The sequence below is a fragment of the Panthera uncia genome, chromosome X, assembly GCF_023721935.1.
Source record: "Panthera uncia isolate 11264 chromosome X, Puncia_PCG_1.0, whole genome shotgun sequence".
NCBI lineage: Eukaryota > Metazoa > Chordata > Mammalia > Carnivora > Felidae > Panthera > Panthera uncia.
The window spans coordinates 94,271,117-94,296,576 of record NC_064817.1 but is presented as its reverse complement, the minus strand read 5'-3'; the positions used below and the strand labels follow the sequence as shown (position 1 = coordinate 94,296,576).

Sequence of the window (25,460 nt, the reverse complement as noted above, 5' to 3'; positions counted from 1 at the left end):
TAGATACTGTCGTGGGGGTCTAGGACTCTATTGCAATAGTAATAGATAATGTGAGCCTGGATGTGTTCGCTGTTACAAAATGCGGTACCAGAACAAGGTGGTGTCCCTTAAAGCTTGCGAAAAAAATTATGTTAGAACTTGTTCCAAAGCCTACAGTATTTACAGGTTAGACAACTGAGGGCACTTGTTACCCAGAGAGGATACAGACTGGGAAACACAAATATGTTCAAAAAGGGCAGTGGGGCCCCTGGGTGGCTAAGTCGGTTAAGCGTCCAACTTGCGCTCGGGTCATGATCTCCAGGTTCATGAGTTTGAGCCCTGCATGGGGCTCTCTGCTGTCAGCACAGAGCCCGCTTCAGACCTTCAGTCTCCCTCTCTCTCTGCCCCTCCCCCGCTTGCGTGCACTTGCACTCTCTCTCTCAAAAATAAATAAACTTAAAAAAAATGTTAAGGGTATAGATCATTTCAGTAGTGATGGAGGCAAAAAGAGTCTTTTAAGAGAATACAGGGATGTGGACATTAACGCAGGAAGAAAAAGTAATAAAAAGTCATCCCAGGGGGTGCCCAGCTGCTCAGTCGGTACAGTGCGCAAGTCTTGATCCCAAGGTTGTGAGTTCAAGCCTCACGTTGGGCGTAGAGCATACTTTAAAAAAAAAAAAAAAGTCATCCTGGCATAGAGGGGCCACACACACATAAGTTCAGCCCAAGAGGCTGCCTCCATTTATTTTATATCGAGGTAAATTATGTTCATTACATTGACTTTAAGAATTTTCACTTTATAACGTACCCCTGAAGTAGGAACATTAATCTCCCTGGTTATGGTTGCTGCAAAAAAACAAAAGAGAGAGAGAGAGATTGAGAGATGGGAAGACTCTCTTTAGGGTATGGAGACATTTCTCTGTCCCTCCTTCCTTATTCAAATACTACCCCAGGGATGAAAACAAGATCGACAATGCCAGTGGTGACTCAGGCTGTTGGCTTCATTTCAATCAGGGTTTACTCTGTGTTCCCATGTGCCAGGCACTGTGCTAGGAGCTGTGGATATAAAGATTGATTGCATTAAGAGATCAGTTTTGGTGGGGGGGGTGCCTGGGTGGCTCAGTCTGTTAGGCGTCCGACTTCAGCTCAGGTCATGATCTCAGGGTTCGTGAGTTCGAGCCCTGTGTCGGGCTCTTTGCTGATAGTGAGGAGGCTGGAGCCTGCTTCACATTCTGTGTCTCCCTCTCTCTCTGCCCCTCCCCTGCTCATGTTCCCTTGCTCTCAAAAATAAAATAAACATTTTTTTTAATCTTAAAAAAAAAGAGATCAGTCTAGGGACTTGATGGGGGGGGGGGTCAGGGGACAGCAGTGGAGACAAAAAATGTAAATAGACTGTTACCCAGAGTGCGATGGAAACCCAGAAACAGGGTCCCTAACCCAGCGAAGGGATCCAAATCTAGCCACCTAAGCCAAACCTACACGTGGGCTTATAGCACAGACGTCAGGGATTTGTGGAAGCCTCTGCTTTTTTATTTTTAATTTTTTAAAGTTTATTTATTTATTTTTGACAGACAGAGAGAGCAAGCAGGGCAGGGGCAGAGAGAGAGAGGAAGAGAATTTCAAGCAGGCGCCACACTGCCAGCACGGAGCCTGATGTGGGGCTCGAACACACACACTGTGAGCTCATGACCTGAGCTGAAACCAAGAGTCGGACGCTTAACCGACTGAGCCACCCGGGCGCCCCACGAAGCCTCTGCTTTTTAGTAACAGCTCCTATTCATTGAGCGCTGGTTATGCACCAAGCATTGTGTTGAGTGCTTTACAAGGGTCATCTTACTTAATCCTTTGAGGGAAAGACTTTTGTCATTACCAGTGTCTTGTCCTTGGAGTCTGACTCTACAATTGGCTTCAAGAATTCTTTGGAGAAGCTATATATCTGAGCACAGCATAGATCTTTTCCCTGGGTAATTTTAGGATATTTATATTTTTTACTGACTTAAATTATGGGCTTCCTAATCATGACTCAGAAAGGGTCTCTAAAGAGTAAACTCTCTCTGATTAATTATGAAATTGCTCCTCCCTCCAGGGGCTGCTGGAATACCTCTTACACCTCTCTCGGTTCTTTTTCTAGATTCGAGCTGTCTTCGTGTTTCCTTTTTGGAGACCGTAGAGTTGTGTGGTGTGGGTTCTGAGTGATGTGTTTTTAAGCGATTTGTTTCTCTCTAGAACTTTTTTAAAAAATGATGGGACACGTGGGTGGCTCAGTTGATTAAGCGTCCAACTGTGGCTCAGGTCATGATCTCACTGCTCATGGGTTCAAGTCCCGCATAGGGTTCTGTGCTGACAGCTCAGAGCCTGGAGCCTGCTTCTGATTCTGTGTCTCCCTCTCTCTCTGTCCCTCCCCTACTCACTCTCTCTCTCTCTCTCAAAAAAAAGGAGACATTTTTAAAATGTTTATTTATTTATTTTAAGAAAGAGAGCAAGCAGGGGAGGGGCAGAGAGAGAGAGAATCCCAAGCAGGCTCCACACTGTCAGCGTATATCCCGACTTCGGGCTCAATCTCATGACCGTGAGATCATGACCTGAGCCGAGGTGGAGTCGGATGCTTAACCTACTGGGCCACCCAGGTGCCCCTCCCTCTAAAACTTAAATGGTGTGTTGGGATTGAGTTTTCTTTTGTTCACCAAGTTTAATTCCCTTATAGTTTCATAGGAGGAAATACCAGTCTCTACCCAGGAAGGCCAAGAGGATGGGGGAACATCTGCTTGGGCTCCCAGATAAATAGAAAGCAGCCAGCAAAACGCACACCAGCTCTGACGATAAAACCATCAGCAGCACGGACCCGCCCCTCCCCCCACCACACGCCAGAAAACCAGAGCTCCCTTCTGATCTTCTCAGATTGGAAAAGGGCCCAGAGTACAGCAGGAAAAGTGAACTTTCTAGACGTTTCTTCTGAATGACTTCCCTATTCTGGTCGTTTCCAAATAGGACTATATGTGACTTTGCGTTTGTTCCTTTTCACCCCAAGGCTGATGGAAGGGAGAGGAAAGAGACGCATAGGGTTTTGTTTTAACCCCTCAAAGTCATACCCTTATGAGGTGGCTGTCCAGTTAGAGAAAGCTTGGGAAACATTCCTTGTGGTCAGATGACTTCGCTCTGGTCGGATGGCCCCGAGGATGCTGTGAGTGCTGAGCTTGCAGAAGCAGGACTTTTGCAAACATTGGCCTCCAAGGTGTCCTTGCTGCTGCTTCTTTCCTCCTTCTCCCGCTCCTCCTCCTCCTCCTCCTCCTTCGTCTTCTTTTTGAGAGAGAGAGAGAGAAAGCATGAGCAGGGGAGGGGCAGGGAGAGAGAAGGAGAGAGAGGATCTGTGCTGACAGTTGCGAGTCTGATGAGGGGCTTAAACTCACGAACCCTGAGATCATGACCTTTGCCGAAGTCGGACGCTCAACCGACCGAGCCACCCAGGCGCCCCTAAGTTGTCCTGGCTTCTAATGAACTCCCCATCCCCCAAGGCAGGAAGGATAGAAGTTGAGACTACCTTTGCCTCTTAGCTAATCTTCCCAATACTCACTTCTGTTGTCCGCCCCAGTTCATTTCCCTACTACGCGTAACCTCAGTTTCAGCCAAGTAGTCCACATTCCATAGGGTGTAAAGCATCCGTTTCTACTCCTGCTGGGAAATTCAACCCAGCGTAGCTTTATGTAAACCCTTAAGGATTCCAGCCATCCTTCCCAGTCCGGCCTATTGGGCCAGCCCCCCTGCTTCACTCTAACCGTGGACTGGTTCCTCTCCCGTCCACTTGTGTGTTGCCAAGTTTAGCCCAAAACAAAAGTCTCAGCCTGTGCAAAATGCAAATGCCTCTGTTTCTGCTCTTTATGAAATCACATGGGGGTCCATGAGATTTCATCTCAGCCACCAAACTGACCCACTAGAAATTGGGCCCGTTTATTTTTTTATTTTTATTTTTATTTATTTATTTTTTTAAATTTTTTTTTCCAACGTTTTTTATTTATTTTTGAGACAGAGAGAGACAGAGCATGAGCGGGGGAGGGGCAGAGAGAGAGGGAGACACAGAATCGGAAACAGGCTCCAGGCTCCGAGCCATCAGCCCAGAACCTGACTCGGGGCTCGAACTCACGGACCGTGAGATCGTGACCTGGCTGAAGTCGGACGCTTAACCGACTGCGCCACCCAGGCGCCCCTATTTTTTTTATTTTTAGAGAGAGAGAGAGAGTGTGCAAGAGTGTGTGTGGGGGGGGGGGTGGAGAGAGAGTGACACAGAGAGACAGAGAGAGAGAGACAGAATCTTAAGCAGGTTCCACACTCAGGAGCCCGATGTGAGGCTCGATCCCACAACCCCAGGATCACTACCTGAGCTGAAATCAAGAGTCGGACACTCAACTGACTGAGCCACCCAGGCACCCCAAAACTAGGCCCATTTGCTGAAAGGATTGCTTGGTCCGGGGGGAGGGGGGACAGCGTACGGCCCAGGTGGCCGAGAGCCTCAGAAGGTGGTAGCGGCTGCCACTCAACTGTTCTCTTTATTTCCCCTCTCCTACCAACTTTGTCTCTCTCTCTCTCTCTCTCTCTCTCTCTCTCTCGTTTCTGACCCATCCCCTTTTTTCTTCTTCTTGCTTTTATCCACTCTTCTCTCCATCTCCCCCGGCCTCGCTTTCTGGGGCAGCAACAGAAACCGAGGGGGCATGTAAAGAATCAAGAAAGCCTGGATTTTACCCTGGGGACACAGCATCTTCCGCTGTGACCTTGGTCACCTGGCCCGGGTACAGGGCTCTCTTCAGAGTCACTGCCTCCCAGTGCTCCCGAAAAGAGAGAGAAGCACGCGCGACAGAAGGGCACACTCGTCCTGGAGAGTGTGGGTCCGCCGCCCGACAGACAGGGGGCAGGCTAGGGTGGGAGAGGAGAGCCGTGTGTGTGTCCTGACAGGGTGGCCCTCCTCTGGAAGCACCACCAGCCCGTGCCTCGCCTCCCCTGCTTCGGGAAGCTTGAATGCACCGACGTAGGCCCCGCAGTAGGCTATTTAGATGCTTTTCATGCTTTGTGGCTACAAGGGCTCAGAGCTCTGTTCTTCTGAGCTGCCCGTCCCATTAGTGGAGTCGACTCCTAGGCAGGAGCCCAAATGCACCAGGCCAGCTCCCCAGCTGCAACAGAGCCAAATCCTTCCCAAGGTGCCTGCCTGTTGCTAGGAAACGACGCGCTGGTACTGTGGGCCCCACCCCCAGCCCCAAGGGTGTGTGGACTGCAGCCAGTTAGCTCCCCAGTCCTCCCATGTTATCCTTAAGAAGACTCCCGGCACCGCCGCCAAAGCCAAGCGAGAATCATCCCACCCCCGTCCGCTTGAATACTTCCCAGCCGCGAAAGTGAGAACTGAAAACCAAAGGCTGTCGTGCCGCCCCCTTCTACTACCACCGAGTGCAACTGCCGCCCGCGGTGGCCTGTGCCTACCTCCCGGGACACAGCCGCCTCCTAGCCGCGCGGTGGGGAGCTTGCGCCTCCCGCCTGGGGCTGGCAGCGCCTAAAACCGGCCTGTAGCGGCATCCAGAAGGGCAGAGGACCGCGTCCCCGTGCGTGGGGACTCTTGTCCCCGCTGGGTTTTGCCCTCCTCTCCGGCTGAGAGGACAGTGCTCTTGGTTGAAGATGAGGGAGGGGGAAAAGGAGAGAGTTCTGTAGCGCAGAATGGAAGACGAGGCAGTCACCATACAAATGTCTTGGTTTTTTAAAGTTTATTTATTTGTTTGGAAAGAGGGACAGAGCACACGGTGGGAGAGGGGCAGAGAGAGAGGGAGAGAGAGAGCATCCCAGGCAGCCTCCACGCTCAGCACAGAGCCCGACGCAGGGCTCCAAACCCACGAACTGTGAGATCATGACCTGAGCTGAAATCAAGAGTCAGGCCCTTGGGGCACCTGGGTGGCTCAGTCCGTTAAGCGTCCGACTTCGGCTCAGGTTATGATCTCGCGGTTTGTGAGTTCGAACCCTGTGTCCGACTCTATGCTGACAGCTCAGAGCCTGAAGCCTGCTTCGGATTCTGTGTCCCCCTCTCTCTCTGCCCCCTGCTTGCGCTGTCTCTCTCTCTCTCTCTCTCTCTCTCTCTCGAAAAATGAATAAACATTAAAAGAAGAAAAAAATAAAAAAAAAATAGATGCTTAGCCAGCTGAGCCACCCAGGTGCCCAAGTTGTTTTGTCTTTAAAGGCTCTGCAGTTTCTATGACCTTTGACGTTCCTTCACTCAGGGTGAAATAATAGATGGGGTGGGGGAGGTGGAGGGAATAATGGCACCTACATCTCTTGTCGGTCCCAGCGTTATGTGGACAGGTATTTCAGTGTCTCAAGCAACACCTAGAAACCTGGACATCCCTTTCTAAGGAGTGCAGGGGTGAGGACTGGGGATAAGGAGACTCACCCAGATGGTCTCAGGCTCCAGATATCTCATGTCAGCGGGGCGCCTCAGGGGCCCAGTCGGTTAAGTGTCTGACTCTTGATCTCCTCTCAGGTCATGATCTCACGGTTCGTGAGTTCGAGCCCCGAATCAGGCTCTGCGCTGAGAGTGCGGAGACTGCTTGGGATTCTGTCTCTCCATGTCTCTGCCCCTCACCTGCTTGTGCTCTCTGTCAAAATAAATAAATAAACTTTAAAAAAGAAAAAGAGGGGCGCCTGGGTGGCTCGGTCGGATGAGCATCCGACTTCAGCTCAGGTTATGATCTCGTGGTTCATGAGTTGGAGCCCCGCGTCGGGCCCTGTGCTGACAGCTCAGAGCCTGGAGCCTGCTTCGGATTCTGGGTCTCCCTCGCTCTCTGCCCCTCCCCCACTCATGCTCTGTGTCTGTCTCTCAAAAATGAATAAACATTAACAAAATTTTAAAAAAGAAATAAATAAAAAGAAATCTCATGTGGCGGCTGACTCTAGATTGCCCCAGGCCTGGAAAAATGACATGATCCACTCAGACTCTGGCCAGGTGAACAAAGTAAAGGAACGACCATCCCAAACTGCACTTGAACTCTTGAGAAATTTTGGTGTAAGTGGGTCTTCCTAGAGCTAAGCCACGCCCGAAAACTGCAGTTCTCCACCCTGTCCATTGGTTTATTATGTGCACTCTTCCTGGGAGCCTAGAACTGGCCTCTGGCCTCCCGCCATCCCCGTACCCCCCTCCGGCCTTCACGCCTCAGCCACGTCCTGCCGCTGCTGGAGCAAGGCGGCGATAGCTACAAGATGTGACTGTATTCTTTGAAAATGGATTTTATTTTTAAAACACATGCCAAGTTCATCTTCTGTAGTCCTGAGGTTACAGTCACTCATTCAACATGTATTGAGCACCTGCTACTTGCCAAGCACTGTTGTCAGCTCTGGGGGATACAGCAATGAACAAAACAGGCCAACTCTCCTTGAGCAGGAAAACCGTTCGGGTCAGGGGTCTATATATACATGGGCCAGGGAAAGAGAAGTAGCAAATGACTCCTCATGAGTTAATTCACTGTTTTTTTTTTTATTTTTTTTTTTTTAATTTTTTTTTCCAACATTTTTTTTTATTTATTTTTGGGACAGAGAGAGACAGAGCATGAATGGGGGAGGGGCAGAGAGAGAGGGAGACACAGAGTCGGAAACAGGCTCCAGGCTCCGAGCCATCAGCCCAGAGCCTGACGCGGGGCTCGAACTCACGGACCGTGAGATCGTGACCTGGCTGAAGTCGGACGCTTAACCGACTGCGCCACCCAGGCGCCCCTTTTTTTTTTATTTTTAACATTTATTCATTTTTGAGAATGAGAGAGACAGAGCATGAGCGGGGGAGGGGCAGAGAGCGAGGGAGACCCAGAATCCGAAACAGGCTCCAGGCTCTGAGCGGTCAGCACAGAACCCGACGTGGGGTTCGAACTCACAGACGGCGAGCTCATGACCTGAGCCGAAGTCAGACGCTTAACCCACTGAGCCACCCAGGCGCCCCACTGTGTGTGTGTTTTTTTTAAATCTATATCCTCTCTCTTCCCAAAGACAACACAAAGTCACATTGAATCCTGTGTCTCTGCAACCTGACAAATCGCTCCTTGTGCTCGCCGTTGGTAGTCTCACCTCCATGCCCGTGTTCCTCTGCCCTCCCCTGAATTTGGGGGTGGTGGGCCACGAGTAAGATGAAACAGAAATTGCTGGACTTAGGGGCGCCTGGGTGGCGCAGTCGGTTAAGCGTCCGACTTCAGCCAGGTCACGATCTCACGGTCCGTGAGTTCGAGCCCCGCGTCAGGCTCTGGGCTGATGGCTCAGAGCCTGGAGCCTGTTTCCGATTCTGTGTCTCCCTCTCTCTCTGCCCCTCTCCCGTTCATGCTCTGTCTCTCTCTGTCCCAAAAATAAATTAAAAACGTTGAAAAAAAAATAAAAAAAAAAAAAAAAAAAGAAATTGCTGGACTTAAAAGAGCCCAGGTCCAAGACACCATTTAACCTCTCTGACCTTAGTTTCTGTTTTGTGTTTTGGTCTGCGAGATGGGCTCCGTGATATATTCTGGTAGCAAAGACTTTCCCAGGTATTACTGGCTTAACCTCAGATGTTCTTTTAAGTTTTCTTTACTTTTAAAATTATCTCTGAGAGAGTGAGAGAGCATGGGAGGGGCAGAGGGAGAGGGAGAGAGAGTGAATCCCAAGCAGGCTCTGCACTGTCATTGCAGAGCCCCATGCGGGGCTTGAGCTGAGATCGTGACCTGAGCCGAAATCAAGAGTCGGACGCTTAACGGGCCGAGCCACCCAGGCTCCCACCTCAGATGTTCTTAAGGCCCAGAGCACCTTTGTTTCGGAGACTTAGCTGGGATGCTGTTGCCATAGCTCGAGGGAGGGGTAGCGAAGGCTTGGGTTGTGAACGTGGAAAAGGGAGTGGCGGGTTGGAGGGACGACACAAGCAGGAGTGACAAGAATTGGGAACTGGATGCAGGGCTCAAGGGGCCGGGAAGGAGGATGCCGTGCTGTCTGTGCGGGAGCTTTGTAGCTCGACTGGGAGAGTGGGACCAGCCCCCGCCCCTCGTGATCTTTGCGAGGTGTGGGAGCGCTCTGTGCTTCCAAACAGAAGCGAACGCGGTCCAAATGCGTTTTTAAATAACATGCACTTCGGAGGACTTGCCACCTGGCTGCCTAACCTGATGTTCTGTTTTTATCACACAGCATTCGGGTGTCTTTCCGTCCTCCCCTCCCTCCGGACTTTCTGATGAGCCCCAGTCCGCCTCGCCTTCGCCCAGCTACATGTGGTCCTCGAGCGCACCACCCCGCTACTCTCCACCCTATTACCCGCCTTTTGAAAAACCACCACCTTACAGCCCCTAAAGAGGAATGCCTGTTGGCTATCGAGATTATTGTGGCTTTTGTATTTCTGCTTTAGTGGAAGTGTGTAGGGTACAACGTTTAAGGTGTGATTCTTATGCATACGGTTTTACAGAGGCTTGCCAAGCCAGGGAAAGATAGGGATGAAGCTTCTGCGTCATCAGTGCAGAGCAGGGGTGGCTGGGCTGAACCCAGTGCTTCCAAGAAGGGCAGCAACACACTCTTTAAGCAAGGCTGCGGAGCCGTCCCAGCAAGAGGCGTGTCCCGCGCGGACCTGCATTTCCCACAGGCTTGGCGTCTGCGCTCTGCAGAAGTGTGGTCACCGCCTGTTTCACTTTGTGTAAATGCAGGGGCCTCCTCGGACGCTTGTAGATTGCCACCCTAGCACCTTGGTTGAAGCACCTGGCTTATGGGCCCTATCTTTCCCTACCGCCAACGTCGGTCCCTAAGGAAAATTTCCCAGATGATGGAGCTACGCAGTGGTTCCAACACAGAGCGTTCCGGCTAAGATTTTGTTTGCTTTTGTCTGGATGTTGAAAAACGCTGCCCGTATCTTGTACTCCTTTTCTTCTCCGTGAGTATTGTAAAAATGGCTGTTGTGATCATTCAGCTCAAGCTTTTGTTATCAGTACCTCCCAAAGGGAAAAGTGCAATATTCCCTCGACTAGCGGGAACAGGGTTGATTGTTTAGGAAGCACTGAAATATAAAGAGCAACATGTGAAGTGCTGTGAGTAGATCTCAGTTCTACATCCGGTAACTTAGGAGACTGCGGTTCCACTGCAGGACGCGGTACTACAAAAGACATTTGCTACGGGAGATAGAAATCCGACGGTTAAAAATGCCAGATTAGGTTCTTGGGTGGTGATAGGAATTGTTACTAATCTTTGTGACTATTTAGTCTCCAAATATTGTGCTTCAATCCCAGCAGACCGCACGTATCCTGCACCCCACCCCCGAAAGAATCATCCTTTTTTGTGTGGAGACCAATCACGACAGTGTTCAAGATTATGAAAGTGTCACAATGCCGCTTTAAGTCTGCAAAACCTCAAAAGTCGCCAACCTGACAAATTCTTAAGTGTTACCGTAGATTTAAAAATCCATCTGGCACATTGTGGTAGGTGTCTGTACAGTTCTTTTAATTACACATAGCTTTAAACCATCAACCTGACGAATTTAACACTCTGGCACCCATGCCTTCAACTTCAGAATGAACACTTTCACTGCGATCTTACGCTAACCTGAGGATTGACTGATTTAAAGGCAGGCTGCTAATCCTACACTTGTATAATGTAAAAATACAGGGGCTACAGGAGGGTACCTAATTAGACAGTTCTGCAAACACAGAACACATACTGGAAAATTTTCCAGCCAATTTCGCTACCTCCCGACTTGATGGATTCGAGGTAGCAGGCAAATGCTGGTGCTCCCATCTACCTTGTAGACACCCAGCCATCAAGAATTAGCAAGGCGCAACAAGTGCACCCGCTGTTCACAAATCAATGTTTGCAAAGCATTCGGTTTAACTTCCAGCACCATGAATGATGTCTCATCCAGAGTTCAAATCGGGAAAACGAAAATGATCCTTTTGTGTTACGTAGAATTACTATTATTTTCTACACTTCTGAGCATATTAAATTCTATTGGATTTCAAAAAGGGACTAGTAACCAATTGACTATACAAATACCAACTTGTAATACTCAGTGACATCTTTTGCCATTTACACTTTACCTTTTGCTTTAGTGAACGTGTCTGAGTATTTGATATTTTAAAAGGCACCAGTACACAGTATATCCTACATTTATCACATTTCTTAAAGTGTTAAGACTCTGACTCATTTCTATGTATTTTTCTTACTTTACAAAATAACTTGAAACAGAATAGATTTTGTAACACTTAATTTGAGCAGCTTCTTTTTTTATTACATTGAATTCTATACAGTGCATGTTACCTTAGAAAAATTAATATTTGCTGCTTTACTCTTTTGCAATACATTTGCTGTAATGAAGGAATTTCTATTTCCAATATGGACCTTGACTGCATTTTGTAATATTTACTGCTTTATTCCTAATTCTGCTTTAAAGTATTGAACTGGGCATGAAACATTAAAATATTAATCCAGAACCTGTATAAACTGGATGTTGCTTAAAATCTGTATCACTGCCATGTTGGAAACCCAGACTGCTTTTGTGATGTTTCAGATTAATAAAACTGTCCTCCTCCTTATTCACTTACGTGCATCTTCATGGAAGGTACAAAAGTATCACAGACACCCCAAAGCCAGTGACAGACAACAGCCTACTCACTTCGGACTAATGTGGCTCAAGATACCACAAGGATGCAATTAACCCACAAGCGAAATCTGTTAGAAGGTGGGGGGGGGGGGGGGGGGGGCAGTAAAGTGTCATCCAGACTGAGAAGGCATTTTGAGACCAAACCAGGAAGCAGCAAGCCACTCCATTCGGCTTGGCTTCCAGAGTTTCCCTCCGGGCAACTTACTGGCTGGGGCCCGGGTGGGGGTGGGGGATGGAGCGGACGACAACCCAGGTGCTGCGAAGCTGTCCTCCACAAAGTGCGGGCCTTAATCCACAGATTTTACAGAGCGTGGTGGTGAGGTCAAAGTGTAGTTTTATCTAAAGTGGTGCCATCTGTGTGCCAGAGGGGAGGGGAAGAAATGGTTAGCTCTGCTAGGTGTTTAAACAAGTTTAGGAAAGATCAAAACAAGCCTTCCTGCATTCTGGTCAGGACATATATTAACCTCCAAGGGGCCTGGACCATGTAGCCCCAAGGGAGGTCATCGCACAGACATGACTAAGCTGGAGAGCCAAAGATGGAGTCGGTATTGTCAGCACTCCTACAAACCTAGGAGTTTTGTTATGCTGCCATCAGCATATACCCCCAGTCTCCTACTACAAAAACTGAAAAACAACAGAAGAGTAAAGTCTATACAATTTCCTTTTCTTAAGTAAGCTCTATGGCCAATGTGGGGCTTGAAGACCCCCGGCATGCTCTACCGACTGAAGCCAGCCAGGCGCCCCAAGTCTACATAATTTCTGAAAGATAATCTCGTAAAAAATACGCTCAAAAAATCAGAATTATAACATTTTATTTTTGCCATAAGAAGCTCTATGAACTAATACCAGGTAATGGTTAATGAAAAGAACTTAAAGTCATATGACAGGGAAGATTGTACAAGTATGAACATTACAGTATTGGGTAGAGTCAGATGATGGACAGGTGAGGAAGCCAGTGCTGTTGAATTAACATTTAATCCTTTAGAATATGCATGCCTTGACAATACAAAATACCTTGACCATTTTTAACCATTTATCTTTTTGGTACAATGGAAAAAATACATCAATTCCTCGTAGTAGTTGTATGGGGGGATCATTACCACTGAAACGATAATGATCATTTCAAATACGTTTTAAAGTAAATCCTGCAAGATTCTTATGGCATTTTAAAATCTTTGCTTACTTTGAGCATTTCATTTTCTATCATCTCTTTTAACAAAATGCTATTTCAAACAGTTTCTATCCAGAACATTTACAGGTAATTTAGCACAGGAGCAAACTTGAAGCCAACTTAAAAGAAAAAAAGAAGGGATCTAATAGCCAGAAAACTAAATATTAAATAGGAAAACACCATGTTAAGTTTTAAACAGAATCTTGCTACAGATTTCCAACCCAATGAATCCTGGGGGTGAATGGTTTCAGCCCCGAACGAGTATGCCACACGAATTCTGAACTTTGGATATAGAAACTTCTTGAAGACCCTGACATACATCGCAGGGAAGAGTCTTCTGGCAAAAATACAAGTTAATTTTCCAGTTTTCCTTCTCCCAAGAAACTCTAGAAGATACCTTCATTAGGCACAGAGTTTAAGTTTTATATTCAGAATTTACATAGAGCACAGCAGCAGCAAATAGTTAGATCCGTATTACTCAAAATGGAGAGTTTTCCATTACAGAACTGGTTTGTCATAATAGCCTTGTAGAAACTCTCAAGTTTTGTTACGATCAACTCGTTTTCTTAGCAGTTGAGTTTGAAAGTTCTGGAAGTTCTGCTGGCATCGGTATCATTCACACTTGCTGAAGTAATTATGTCTAACTGGTAAAACAACATTAATGAAACTCAAACAGATTTCCACTGAAAATATTTCCGAGTGCACCGTATAGTCAAAGAGTAATGTTGTCAATATCCACACAGAAATTAAACAGATATTGTGATTCCGGAGATCACAGTCTTAAATTGTAAGGTAACTTAAAAATCTTCCAAGGATTAGCTTACAAAATGGTTTGAAGGTCTAGACTCACAGAACAGGAAACAGTCAGATGCACATCACTCTAGCCCTCTGTAAGCAAACCATTATAATATTTTTCTTTCTTCTTGTATTATTGCAAATACGGAGGCCTGAGACCCTCCACTGCCAACTGAAACACTGAAACCATTATCTTCAAATCTAGCTCGCCATCAGAAGAATGATGCATACATGAGAAATTATGATTAAAGCTTTAAGTTCCGAGTCAAGAAATAGACTATTTTTAAAAATACGTGGTTAAAGAGAAGAAAATATCTATGTTGAATTAAGAAATATTTAAGCAAGGTTACAAATGACTAACAACTATGCACAACAATCTTTTTTAGTATCTATTAATTTTTTTCCTTTGCAAAAAGTAATTTACAGAAGTTCAACAAGTTAATCCTGTTACAAAGGCTAGGCTATACATTTGTTCCAACCTGCTTCCTTTTAGTACTAGCACTTCAGTGAGTTTTGACTTTATTTTCTAAGTGTTTAAATAGGTGTCATTTTAAAAGGAAGAAAGGTATACTTATTGTTCTCAAGAGAAATGGGAATCAACAAGCCTCTAGAACATTCCATATATAGTTTCTGATTGCTATAATATTGCAGCACTTTGCAGATGGAATGGAACTTAACTTCAGAAGGGGTAACAACCTAAAAGGTCTTGCCGAAAGGAAAATACTAGATCACGGATTCAACTATTTCAAACAAAAACTTCCTATTAGAAATTCTAAGTAATATGAACATTTAAAAATATATACCAGTAGCCTCCCGCCTAAAATATGTAGGAGTCTCATTTATGGAATCTATCATTTATAAAGATTTATACATAATGAAAGATTTATTTGGTGGCTTTCAAATTCAAACTTCGAAATTTCTCAAGGGAATATTTTTAACCATAGGAACAAAAAGGAAATCACCATTCACCTCCGCTCTCTATCACGTAAGAACACAGAATTCAAAACAAACCAACAGAACTCTTCCTCTCCTCCAGTCTGCAATACAGAGATTTGTTTTCCGTGAACACTTTCGCCCACGGAGACCGCACTGCAAAGGTATATATATACAGTAGTCCAGCCACCAAAGTCTTTTCCAGACAATGGCAAGAAAAGTGAAACTTACAACTTAACTCTAATGAACTAAAAACTCTTTCTTCAGATGAGACACTTGTCTGCATGGCCATCTTCATGGCGGGAGGGAGGCAGGAGGTTGCTATCCATTTGGACTAGCAGAATACACAACCAAGCAGAGACTTATTCTGAGATTTTCCAGAACAACTTTAGAAGTTCTTGTTTACTTTTTATGCCATATCCAAAACACAACACACATTTATAGTCTCAATATTAACAAAATTGAGAATTCAGCAGTAAAGTGCTAACATGGAAGGGGAAAGTTGGAAGATATACTAGGGTAAGCTAATAACTCCAGTTATTTTTAAAGAACATTCAGACTGCTTCAAAATTCTATTCAGGAAACTATCTCTCCAAGCTTTTGTTGTTTGCCTCTTAAAAATGAGCTGAAAGAGAACTATATAAACAGATACTTGGGAGGGGGGGAAACTTCTCAATCTCTACTCAAACTTTCGGAACGATTTGCTTCTAAAAATTATCAACAAATAATCCAAGTAGACTGCCTTCAGATGGCGTGGCAGATCAAATTAACTCGTTTTCACCTCAATTTGTGTTACAGGTTTTCTGAAACCCTTGCCCCTTAATGCAAACCAGAGTTTCTGATACTTCCAAATTCAGTAAGATTCAGGTATTATAAATTCAAACTCAGTACTGCCATCTGTTACATTCTGTTTAAAAATGGAATCATTTTCCTGCTGAATAAAAATATCTTCCCAGGTCATTGGCTTGTTCTGAGGAGTAGATGCGGCCCCTACGGCAGGTTCTTTCCCATCATCAACCTTATACCCAATACCATCATCCTTCATTACAGGCATAGAGCCTGACCTATCAGAAAGATACGCATATTGTCTGATCTGTAAGGACCTGCACGGATGTAAACGATAAAGCTTTGCGTCCCCGGAAGGGTCCTGACTATGAACTGACTTTATGTGTGAAGACATAAACTGATAGTTGATGAAAGATTTGCCACAGGCCAAACACTGATACCTTCGCTCCCCCGTGTGATGGATTTCATGTTTTGTGCGATATTCTGCCAGAGGAAATACCTTCTCACAGTAACGGCAAGGATACTTCTTCTCCCAAGAATGAATGTTAAAATGTCTCCGCAAGCTTGTCAGACAGACATAGGACCTCTTGCACACAATACAGATATAATAGACCCTCCCATCTACTATTAACTCATAGTGATCATCGTGTTTTACTTTCATACGCTTGTTTGCCGTCTCACCGCTAGATGTTTTTGGTATCTCATTCTCAAGTCTGGCCTCCCCTTCATCAGGGTCATCTTTGACTGGGATCACTATGTCATAAGTATCTTCACCGATATTTGCATAAACCTTGCAACCCGTTGACAAGCCTTCAATCTCAGTGGCTGTATCTAAAGTAATGATCTTCTGACCCTCCATTAGATGCTTTGATCCTAAACCTGCATCGTTAGTGTTTCTGGTAATTATATCTGAAATCTTTAAAGAATTAGAAAGTGGCTCTTGCAGAAGTGTAGGAACCTGCATCTTCTGTATCAATGGTCCATCAAAAGTGGCATTCGGGGGGATTTCAGCCTGTGGGACCAAAGATGTATTACTGACGGCCGAATCTGGACTGGAGCTAATAGTGTCATCATCATCATCTATAATTTCCTCCTCCTCCTCTTCATTGGCCTTGCTTCCTGTTAAAATAGCACTGTTTGGTGTCTGCGGATTCTGCACAAGTAAATTGATCGAAGGAGACATATGATTTGGAAGTGAAGAACTGACATTTGGTGGTGTAGTAAGTGGTGTCTGATTTAACAGAATAATGTTGGGAGTCAGATGTGTCGGGGCTGAAGACACCAGCAATTTTTCACTTCCTTGTGTCTGGCTCAGAGTTGCCTGATTCACAGCAGTAGGAAGTTTCTGAGTAGGTGTGACATTTGGTAAAGGGGGAGAGTTATTACTAGCACCGGGAGCAACATCTGAAATAGCAACGGAACCTGGGTTAGGCTGGACCTGTGTCACTGCATTGGTACTCGGCAAAGTCTCCTTTGCGGGCAGAATCTCAGAGCAGAAAATGACATCATCGTCATCATCGTCTGAATCGGTAACAATTATCTTTTTTGTCTCATAATCTTCAGCAGATAAGGAAAAAGACTCTGTTATAATAGGCATTATAGTGGCCCCGTTATCTTGGGCTTCATCTTTTGATTTTGGCATTTCAAGGTTCTTGTCACCAGAACCAGGTGGTAAGGTCTCTGCATTACCATCCTGAGCTGTACCTGAGATGCTTTTAACCTGTGACAATGGGACACCAAGCTCTGCTATAAATTTAACCCCTAACAACTGTCCTGATTTAATCAGCTCATCAAGTAAATCTGATCTAACACGAACAATTTTAGAACTATAGATATAATTGAGAATTTCTGCAAAGATCTCTGCTCTTATAAAGCTCAGTTCAACAACTTGCCCAGCAACCGAGAAGAGCTGATGGAAGTAAGTACTAGAAGCTGAGAGAATATTCCTGTGGGCCCGGAATTTTCGGTCTTCCACGATGACGGTAACATCACAGAAGAGTCCACGGCCACGCTGCTCATTCAAGGAGTTCAGCAGACTGCCAGAGTATTGAATGTCTGTAGCCGAAATCAGTTTTCTACTCTCCATGCCTGTAAGAGAAAGGGAGGAGGAGGGGGTGGGAGAAGATTAGAAAAGAAAAACAAAAGTACTTTATCATTCAGAATGTAAGCTACAGCATGGCGTGGGCCTCGCCGGGCATCAGGTTTTAACTGAAGGTTGGCCTAACTTTTTGGCTTGTATATAAATTGTTCACGCAGGCTGGTTTCTGGACCACGCAACAAATCTCATGACTTCCCCCCGAGAAGAGACAAGCAAGTTTTTAACTGATCTACAGATTTGAATAGTAATATCTCTTCCTCTGAATCTCAGATACATGCATCACCACTGAGAATTTCTTAAGATTAGAATGAATTTTCTTGGTTCCATTTTTTGGGTTTTGTCCTCAAGAAGAGTTAAGAGTTCATTTTTAACGGTCTTAAAACTTTATGAAGTCTTCGTCGTGAACACACAGAAGTTATTCCACCTGTAAATGAATGATTTCAGTGTCAGAGGAGCTTGGTGTGTGCAATATCCATTCTATACTTTCTAAATTTTAACTCATCTTTAAGAACATATTCAAAAGCTACTCCCTGCAGCCAGAAACTGAATTAGTGTTTATCGACCCTGACAATCATTACCTCTAGACTGCCCATTATTTTTCTGTTCTTATTTAAATCGGAGTGCCACATCTAGATAAACTATGAAACACTTTTTTTTTTTACCTTCTCCCCTCTCCTCATCCTCCTTGCCCCTTCCCCTCACCTCTCTACTCTTACAATCTCCAGAGGTGACTTGTAAAGAGTTTCAAGTGAAGTCAACAGATGCTACTGTGAAAAAATAAGACTAAGGACAAGTCACCATTTCTTAATGCTTATTTGCATGAAAACACAAAACATTTCAATTTGTTGGTAAAGAATTATGGGCAGCCGTAGGAGAACTTTTTTATACCTGATGTGTTAGTGACAATGAAAACAGAAACTTACTGGAACAGAGCGGACAGTTACTCTAGAAAAAGGGAGCGGGATGTCAGTAAAGAGCAATGCTGTGTACCACCCCCCAAACATTCTTTTTTTGCGTGTTCCAGAACATACTCCTGGTAATAAGGATGCGGAGTTGTTTACAACGCATACATGTATTAAATATATTATTTAGCTTTTATGTATTTATCTTTCATATATTTTATGTATGTACAAACAATTAGCTGATAAGTACTTTACGTAAACACACACACACATACACACACACACACACACACTTTTATTGCTAATATTCTTTCCCTTTAAAGTTACCAAAACACTACCACTGTCATCACAGTGCTTAAGTTATATACACGTGGAGGGCAGGGCATCTCAAGCCTCTTCGAAATTTTCAAAATTACAGCTTAAAAACAAAAAGTAGGCAAAAAGCCTAGAAATGAGGATTTCAAACACCATCCGTTATAAGGCGTTGCTCGTTTAACAGTACCAAGGATTTCCAGGTGACCATAAAGGCATTCATCAGAGAGGGTGACCTTTGGACAGCGAGCCAGCAACCAGGGCTTCCGAAACATGGGGATTTCGACAGAAGTCGCTGCTAAGTGGGTAGACAGGTTTTTCGGAATCCGATTTTTGTCGTTTGCAAACGGGTTCCTGGAACGGGGTAATGCATCGAACGTACGTGTCCAGGTGACACTGGGGACTGGTTTCATTTTGTGTGGCTTTCCTCCCGCTTCTCCCCGTCAGGGTGGGCCCGGGAACCGCACAGATCGCTCTGAACCCTCCCCACGAGCTGCGAGCTGCCCAAGGAAAAGCCATTCCGCGTCACTGTGAGGCAAACCCCGGACCGAGGGCAGGTGAAGGTGGAAAAGCGAGAAACGCCATCCGCGAGGGAGTCAAGCCGACACGCGGCTCCCTGCGGCAGCTGCACCCCATCTTCCTTACTCCACCCCCTCTTCCCCATTTGCGCCCGGCCGGCTGCAACCGACGTTTTTCACCCCAATTCACGCGAAAAGGCAGCGTCCCGGAAATCCAGGAGGAGCTACGACCGGCACGGCGAGGGCAGGGGTCCTCCGGCGAGCCGGGGAAAGTGGAAGGTGGCGAACGCGAGGGTGGGGTGTTGGGAGGGGATGAGGCCAAGCGGGCGGCATTGTTATGCCCCGGGAAGGGGACGGAAGGGGAGGATGGGCCGGGCAGAAAAGCTCTAAATCAAAGTAGGGGCTAGGAGGAGAAAAAACAGGCACAAAAAGCCAGGCGGAGGGCGAGGGAAAAGCCAAGTGGGTCCCCGCGGCGGGCTCCCCACGCGCCGGGCCTACCCGGGGAACCGGCGGCCCCCCGGCCCCTGACGGCGGAGGGGACCGCGCCGCGGCCCTCCGGGCTCGTCCCCTCCTTCACTCCCGGGCCCACACAAAGAAAGGGCCGGAGGAGCGGAGCCTCCGACTCCGCCGCTTCCTGGTTCAAGTGAGGAGAATGCAAACGCAGGCGCGGCCCGGCGACGGAGGCAGCGGGCGCGCTCCCTCGCCTCTCCCGGCGCCCGGCCGGGTCCTCACCTGCTTCCCGGCGCCGCCGCTTCTCCTCGTCGGGCCGCGCGGACGGGTGGGAACCCTCCAACAACCAGAAGCCGGACTCCGTGGCGATTCGGCTGCTTCTTCAAACGTCGCTCCAGTCTTGGTCGACGTCGACGCGGCTGCCGCCACCGCTGCTACAGCTGCCCCACGCCGCCGACAGAGGGCACAGCGCGGGGGCGCCTTCCACTTCGGCGCCCTCCTCCTCCGAACGCGGTTCGGGCCTTTCCGGAAGGGCCCGAGCTCCCGGCGGCCGCGCTTCGGCGGCCGCGCGTCGGCGTCCCGCTCTGCCTTCGGCTCCTTCCGCAGGGGGCGGAGTGAGACTGGGAAGCTCTGGGAGCGTTCGGCCCTTTCCGGAGGGCGAAAGGGTGGGAAAAAAGGAAGGGAAAGATGGGGTCATGCCGGCACCCGCGTGGGATGGGAGGGAAGCGAGTCGCTTTCACCTAAATTCGGCGCCAGCCTCTAGGGCGTAAAAACTTTTAGAGACTGTACGAGTTTGCGAGTTGGAAGCTGCTCGATCAGCCCGTTTCTTGGATGCTAAGCCACCTTGAAATACAATCTGAATACATATGATAAAATCAAATGGATCGACTCAGGATGATTCAGGTTTCTAGGATAACAAGTTGATAACGACATCACAGTACTATTTTTAAGAAATAAATCTAGTGTTTGGACACCAGGCTGTCTTCGTAATTTAATACTAAATGAAGCGGTACTATCTTAAATTCCTTCGTTTCAGCTATCGTTTACTGACCACCTGTCTGAGCTATACCAAACTTCAGGTTGCGTGGAATACAAAAATGAGTAGGCCAAGGTCTCCCTTTCCAAAGAGCTCAGTAGATGGGTGCACAAACATCGACAAAAGTATTTGTGCAACGTACAGAACACAGAGAAGGAAACAGCAACTAAATATTCCTGTTTGAGCTGTATATCTTGAAAGACGAATAAATTAATACTTGCATTGTTAATTTATTATTTTTATTTACCTAGCATTTCCTCCTCAGAGGGTTTTAGTGTCTGACACATAGTCGGGTGTTCAATAATTGTTTAATGAATAAATGCATGAATGAGTTGTAATTTTTTAAAACTCTCCGGTAATACATTTCTGAGTACCATGATGAATGAAGAAACAGAATGGGTGTTTGTAGAGCAAAATATTTCCCTTTAGGCTGATTATTGATCGTATCCAACTAAGGAGCCAAAATAGTGGCTTTTTTCTTCAACAATTAAGGCCATTCACTACCTTCATTTTCTTTTTTAAAAAATATGTATAGGAGGGGGGCCTGGGTGGCTCAGTCGGTTAGTCCAACTTCGACTCAGGTCGTGATCTCACTTGGTGATGTCTCTGATGGTGCGGAGCCATATATGTTTATTTTTGAGGGATATATATATGTATATGGTAATATTGTAACCATTCCTCAAAACTTGAATTTGCACCTATTTACCTTTCAGTCAGAATCCCTGTGCTTCCTTGCTACAAAAATCTTGCTGAAAATGTCAGCATATTCCAGGATGAAAATCTAACTGTATCTAATTTTCTTTAACATGAAATTGGACAAGAATGTCACCATCGATCCATCCCTAATCTATTCTACATTCTCCTCAATAAAGTAAAGCCACATAGTAAAATATAAAAGTGGTGTATCAAAAAAAACCCCTAAGTGGTGCATTAGAGTTGTATTTTCGCATGGAAACAAGAAATTCACATGAAATTCCTTAGGCTCTTCCAGATTTTGTAATGTGAGAAACTAATGTGAGAATTACTGCATTGTTGGTTTTTTATTTTAATTAGGGCTTAAAATTATGAGTTCCATTGTTTAATATAAAGACATTTCACAGGAAATAGGAGTCCACTGTTATAAAGGAAACTAAAGTAGAAGGTAGTATTTTCCTGGAATTGAGTACTTAACAAAATGAGTTAGCAGATTTAACAAACTAGTTAGCAGATTAATGACCATTTTCCTGAGTCATCCTCTCCCAAAATTCAGTAGCAAAAAAAAAAAAATGTTTTTAGGAACTAGGACAAAGTACTTCTTGAAAATTTAGGACCTATTTACCTTTCAGTAGCTTAGTTGGCAAAAAACTAAAATGAGACATAAGACATATATTTGAAATACGGATCACAGTGGCAGTAGCTGCGGTCTTCATACCAAGTGTCGGTTGGTTACCTCTCAGTAAACTGGAAGATGCAACACAGTTTCTTTTGCAACAGCATTAATAGCACCAAGGCCACCAGAAGAACTGCCTTGCCTTTCCCCCTTTCCTGAAAGGGCTTTAAAAATGTGGAGCCCACATAGGAAACCTCTTCTCTTCTGGCTGTGTCCCTCACCACACACCCCTCACCAGCCCAGAAAAAAAAAAGCTAAACTAAAATTTAAAAGCTACTGGGGTGACTTGGTGGCTACGTCGGCTAGGTGTCCGATGTTAGCTCAGGTCACGATCTCATGGTTTGTGAGCCCAAGCCCCTTACTGGGCTCTGTGCTGACAGTGCAGAGCTTGCTTGGGATTCTGTCTCTCTCCTTCTCTCTCTGCCCCTCCTGCACTCTCTCTCAAAATAAAAAAATAAAATAAAATAAAATAAAATAAAATAAAATAAAATAAAATAAAGCAAAACAAAATCTACCTATAACTAAAGGGGTTTCAATGATCAGGAAAGGAAGTTCCTTGTAGGAAAGCAGAGCAGACCAAGAAATTTGAGTGCCCTTAATAATTGCGTTTCAGACAAGGTAATTGGAAAGTTTGGTTAATTTTCTGTTTCTTGACAAGTTATTTCACCTTTCACTTCCTTTATATCTGCAGGCTTAATCCTGCTTGAAATGACCCAGGAGATTTTAAAGAACAGATTTGGAGGTTATCAACTGCTTCACATTCCAGAAAGGTTTTTGATTGGCTGATTATGGACTCAGTTAGGGTGTATACCCACATTGTCAGTGTTTGCCTTGTTTGAACTTGATTAGGAATTCCACGAGGACAGCAACTGTCCTCTCCTGTGTCAAAATGCTGGGAATCTTGTGGGTGCTTAATACATATTCTGTTGATGATGCTAAAAGATTTTTAAAATGGCATTCATCAAGTCCTAGAGCCTTTCCTCAGAGTTTGCTTAGTTTCACAGAGTTAGAAAGCTCACTGCACAAGCAGAAGAAACCACAGTAAGGTAGAGCAGGAAAACGAAGACTAGAGGAGCAGATGTGAATGGGTTAGGATTCTGATACGGCCACTCAATAGCTGTGTGATCTTGGGCCTGATTACTCATCTGTAAAATAGAGATAATAATACCTTCCCACAGAATTGTTTTGAGTTTCAGTTTCCAAAATATGACATGCTGTTTACCGCTTCCATGTCTGTGCCTAGAACCCTGCACTTGGAGTAACCATCCCTTTCATAGCCACACACTTTGCCTCTCCTGTTATTTGGCAAGTGCCTGGTCTTCCAGAAAGATGCAACTCAAGCAGTAACTTTCTTGTGGAGCCGGCCTGGATCTAATAAATGGTAGGTAGATATGGCTACTTAATGTTGAATGAAGGAGTGTCAGGTACCCAATAAGTGCTAAATATACATTTGCTTGTTCATCTGTATCCCCTTTTCTGCTTAATCCTAACAATTTTCTCTTTAAGTGACATGTTTGATACTGCTGGTTCTCTCATTCTTCTTAAAACCTCTTAAAGTCAATTGGATAGGGATAGATAGCCCTCCTACTCAGAAAGAGGAAGTGGACAATTGCTGACAAGAATACGATCTACCAAACAAAACAACCATCACCACCACCAGGTAGCATATTTCAAATATGAAAAAAAAATTGAGGGAATATACTCCCCATGAGTTCTTTGTGAAAAATTACTCAGCAACGTGAAATCAAATCAAGTAAGACACGTGTCAAAATAAAAAAATTAAGAACAGACATTTTGCAGCAAGCCAATCTATTTAAACGGACGACTAAGACCAAATGACAAGGTTGATGATGAATATGTGACAAAATGAAACCGTTCTAAACCCTGACACAATAAAAATCCATTCGTTCATATGTTCGTTCAATACATATCATTTAATACCCACTCTGTGCCAGGCAATGTGGTAGGCAGTGTGGATATAGTCTTCAAGACGAAGTCCCAGTCTTCATGAAACTTAGATTCTAATGGGAAAGACATACCATAGATGTTTGTGTCTGTATCATCTAAATGTATAATATCAGATAGCAATGTGACATGTGAGGAAAAATAAACAGCGTAAAGGGTTGGAGAACTTTGAGGGCGCTATTGTAAATAGTGTGGTCGGGGAAGACTTCTCTGAAAAGATGATGTATGAGCAAACAACACAATGAACTAAGGGGAAGGAGCTATGAAAATATCCGAGGAAGAACATTCTAGGCAGTGGAACGCATCAATGCCCTTCAATCAAAGATCACTGGGCACATGCCCGTAGTTGACAAGTTGAGTTCATTATTCTTTGCAGGGAGGGAGAAGGCACACCATAGGCAAGTGTGGGGTGTTTCAGTAAGAGGACATTAGAAAGAACCTATTGTATTATTTGGGCGACTTAGGGGGATGATCTAAGGAAGAGGGAGTTCACTCTAGATCAGTTGCTGTCAGGATGCAGGGACAATTGTACCATTGGGCACTTCAGTACATCTTAACTCTAGGGAGGGCAGAAGAGAACAGGAATAAAGCTGTAATTGATAAAGTAGCAGTCACCCATTTTGGCTAAGAGAGGGGGGTGTTTGGTGTTTTCTGAGTGACACAGTGACCTTTTTTAGCTATGATTAGACAAAATTATAAATTGGCTTTGTTTTGTCTCACTTCATCAATCTCCTAGTGACTTCTTCTTAAGTTAATGTTGTGTGAGTTTATGTCCAACAGATCATGGCCTGAGCGTTCTGCTACCTTGCAGATACCAGGGGCGGCCTCCCCCTTCCCCTTCTGAAACAGCAAATGAAAAACTATAAGGAATAAAATTAACAGGTGGTGGCGGAGGTACAATAGTGACCTTCTCTTCAACAAAAATTAGCCATTTAATACTGTATTATTATTGTATGGGACATACTTAAACTAAAACATTGTTCGTTGTTTATCTGAAATTCAAATGTAAGTGGGCCTACTGTATTTTTTCTCTTTGCTAAATATGACAAGACTAAGATAAACACACTGTCAGCTGCGTAGAAATACTTTGAATACTTTGTGCTTTTTCTTCCCATTCCCCATTTAGTTTTGTTTTGTTTTGTTTTGTTTTTAATTCAGGATATCCTCAGGGAAAAAAATATGTTATTCCATTTGAGCCATTCCGAAATATTATACATGCATATGTATACACACATATCTATGCATATATTATGTATACATCCATCTATACACTTGCACATATGAGACACACTAAGCGCTCAGTATTATAAAATGTTACATACACGTATGCACAGAAAGCATCTGAAACAAGCAGAATCGACTGTGTTGTTGATATGGCCATTCTGTGAAATGTATCCTGTGGTCCGTCATCCTCCCCTTCGGTTATTTCAAGTATAAGGCTGAGGAAGACTTGGTCTCCTAACCAAACGAGACGGGGTGCGGGGGAGGGGATTCGCGGTCGGGGGAGAGAGACTGCTGCGGAACTGGAAAGATGGGCGCTCGGA

The 25,460-nt window shown here is 45.2% G+C and overlaps 2 protein-coding genes across 2 annotated transcripts in view; one reads left to right on the top strand and one right to left on the bottom strand.

The window, feature by feature from the left end:
* The window catches only part of TMEM255A (transmembrane protein 255A), a 54,814-nt gene extending 45,064 nt beyond the window's left edge, over positions 1-9,750 (top strand). The window contains exon 9 of the mRNA XM_049644806.1: positions 9,133-9,750. Coding sequence (XP_049500763.1) covers positions 9,133-9,291 — 159 coding nt within the window. The 3' untranslated portion in view covers positions 9,292-9,750. The remainder of the gene's footprint in view (positions 1-9,132) is intronic.
* Positions 9,751-12,376: 2,626 nt separating this feature from the next.
* On the bottom strand, positions 12,377-20,126 carry ZBTB33 (zinc finger and BTB domain containing 33). Its single transcript, XM_049644774.1, has 2 exons — positions 19,829-20,126; positions 12,377-17,354 (listed from the first exon to the last, which is right to left on the bottom strand). The coding sequence occupies exon 2, from the start codon at positions 17,350-17,352 to the stop codon at positions 15,334-15,336; it is 2,019 nt and encodes a 672-aa protein (XP_049500731.1). The 5' UTR covers positions 17,353-17,354; positions 19,829-20,126; the 3' UTR covers positions 12,377-15,333.
* Between the last annotated feature and the right edge of the window lie 5,334 nt (positions 20,127-25,460).